This window comes from Hipposideros armiger, unplaced genomic scaffold, assembly GCF_001890085.2.
Source record: "Hipposideros armiger isolate ML-2016 unplaced genomic scaffold, ASM189008v1 scaffold_6569, whole genome shotgun sequence".
Taxonomy (NCBI): domain Eukaryota; kingdom Metazoa; phylum Chordata; class Mammalia; order Chiroptera; family Hipposideridae; genus Hipposideros; species Hipposideros armiger.
Window position 1 is genome coordinate 1 of NW_017737550.1, and position 1,147 is coordinate 1,147.

Consider the following 1,147-nt stretch of genomic DNA (forward strand, 5'->3'; position numbering starts at 1 on the left):
TTCCCACGCCGGCCAAGAAAGCAGTTGTCACCCCCAGCAAAAAGGCAGTGGTTACACTGGTCCCTGCCAAAAAAGCAGCAGTTACACCAGCCAAAGCAGTGGCGACACCTGGCAAGAAGGGAGCCACAGCAGGCAAAGCACTGGTAGCAACCCCTGGTGAAAGGGAGCAGCCACCCCAGCTAAGGGGGCAAAGAATGGCAAGAACGCCAAGAAGGAAGACAGTGATGAGGACCATGATGACAGTGAAGAGGAAGAGGAAGAGGAGGAGGAGGATGAGGATGAGGATGGATTCGCGCCAGCAGTGATGAAAGCAGCAGCTACTGCTGCTGCCTCAGATGATGACGATGATGAGGAAGATGATGATGAGGAGGATGACGGTGATGAAGAAGATGATTCTGAAGAAGAACCCATGGAGGTTATACCTGCCAAAGGCAAGAAAGCTCCTGCAAAAGCTGCTCCTGTGAAGGTCAAGAGCACCGCAGAGGATGAAGACAAAGAGGATGATGACGCCCACGAAGACGATGAAGATGATGAGGACGACGATGAGGATGAAGAGGAGGAGGAAGAGCCTGTCAAAGAAGCACCTGGAAAACAAATAAGGAAATGGCTAAACAGAAAGCAGCTCCTGCAGCCAAGAAACAAAAAGTGGAAGCCACAGAACCAACTACAACTTTCAATCTCTATGTTGGACACCTGAACTTCAATAAATCTCCTCCTGAATTAAAAACCGGTCTCAGTGACATTTTTGCTCAAAATGATCTTGCTGTTGTGGATGTCAGAATCGGTGGGTCTAGGAGGTTTGGCTATGTAGATTTTGAATCTGCTGAAGATCTGGAAATAAGCCTTGGAACTCACTGGTTTAAAAGTCTTTGGCAATGAAATTAAAATAGAAAAACGAAAGAGAAAAGACCGTAATAAAGATCGAGATGCAAGAATCCTTGTGGCTAAAAATCTGCCTTGTAAAGTTACTCAGGACAAATACCAAGAAGTGCTTGAAGATGCTATGGAGATAAGATTAGTCACCAAGGATGGAAAGAGTAAAGGGATCACTTATATTGAGTTTAAGACAGAAGCTGATGCAGAGAAAATGTTGGAAGAAAAGCAGGGGACAAAGATAGATGGGCAATCCATGTCCCTGTACTAAATC

General features: G+C 45.9%; 1 protein-coding gene across 1 annotated transcript; it reads left to right on the forward strand.

Annotated features, from left to right (window-relative positions):
- Window positions 1-5: 5 nt before the first annotated feature.
- LOC109378894 (nucleolin-like) lies at window positions 6-1,144 on the forward strand (the record flags this gene model as incomplete). The annotated part of the gene is given in 4 exon segments (XM_019635148.1): window positions 6-156; window positions 159-593; window positions 596-840; window positions 842-1,144. Coding segments are annotated over 4 exon segments (1,134 nt in total), but the record flags the coding sequence as incomplete, so codon positions are not given.
- Between the last annotated feature and the right edge of the window lie 3 nt (window positions 1,145-1,147).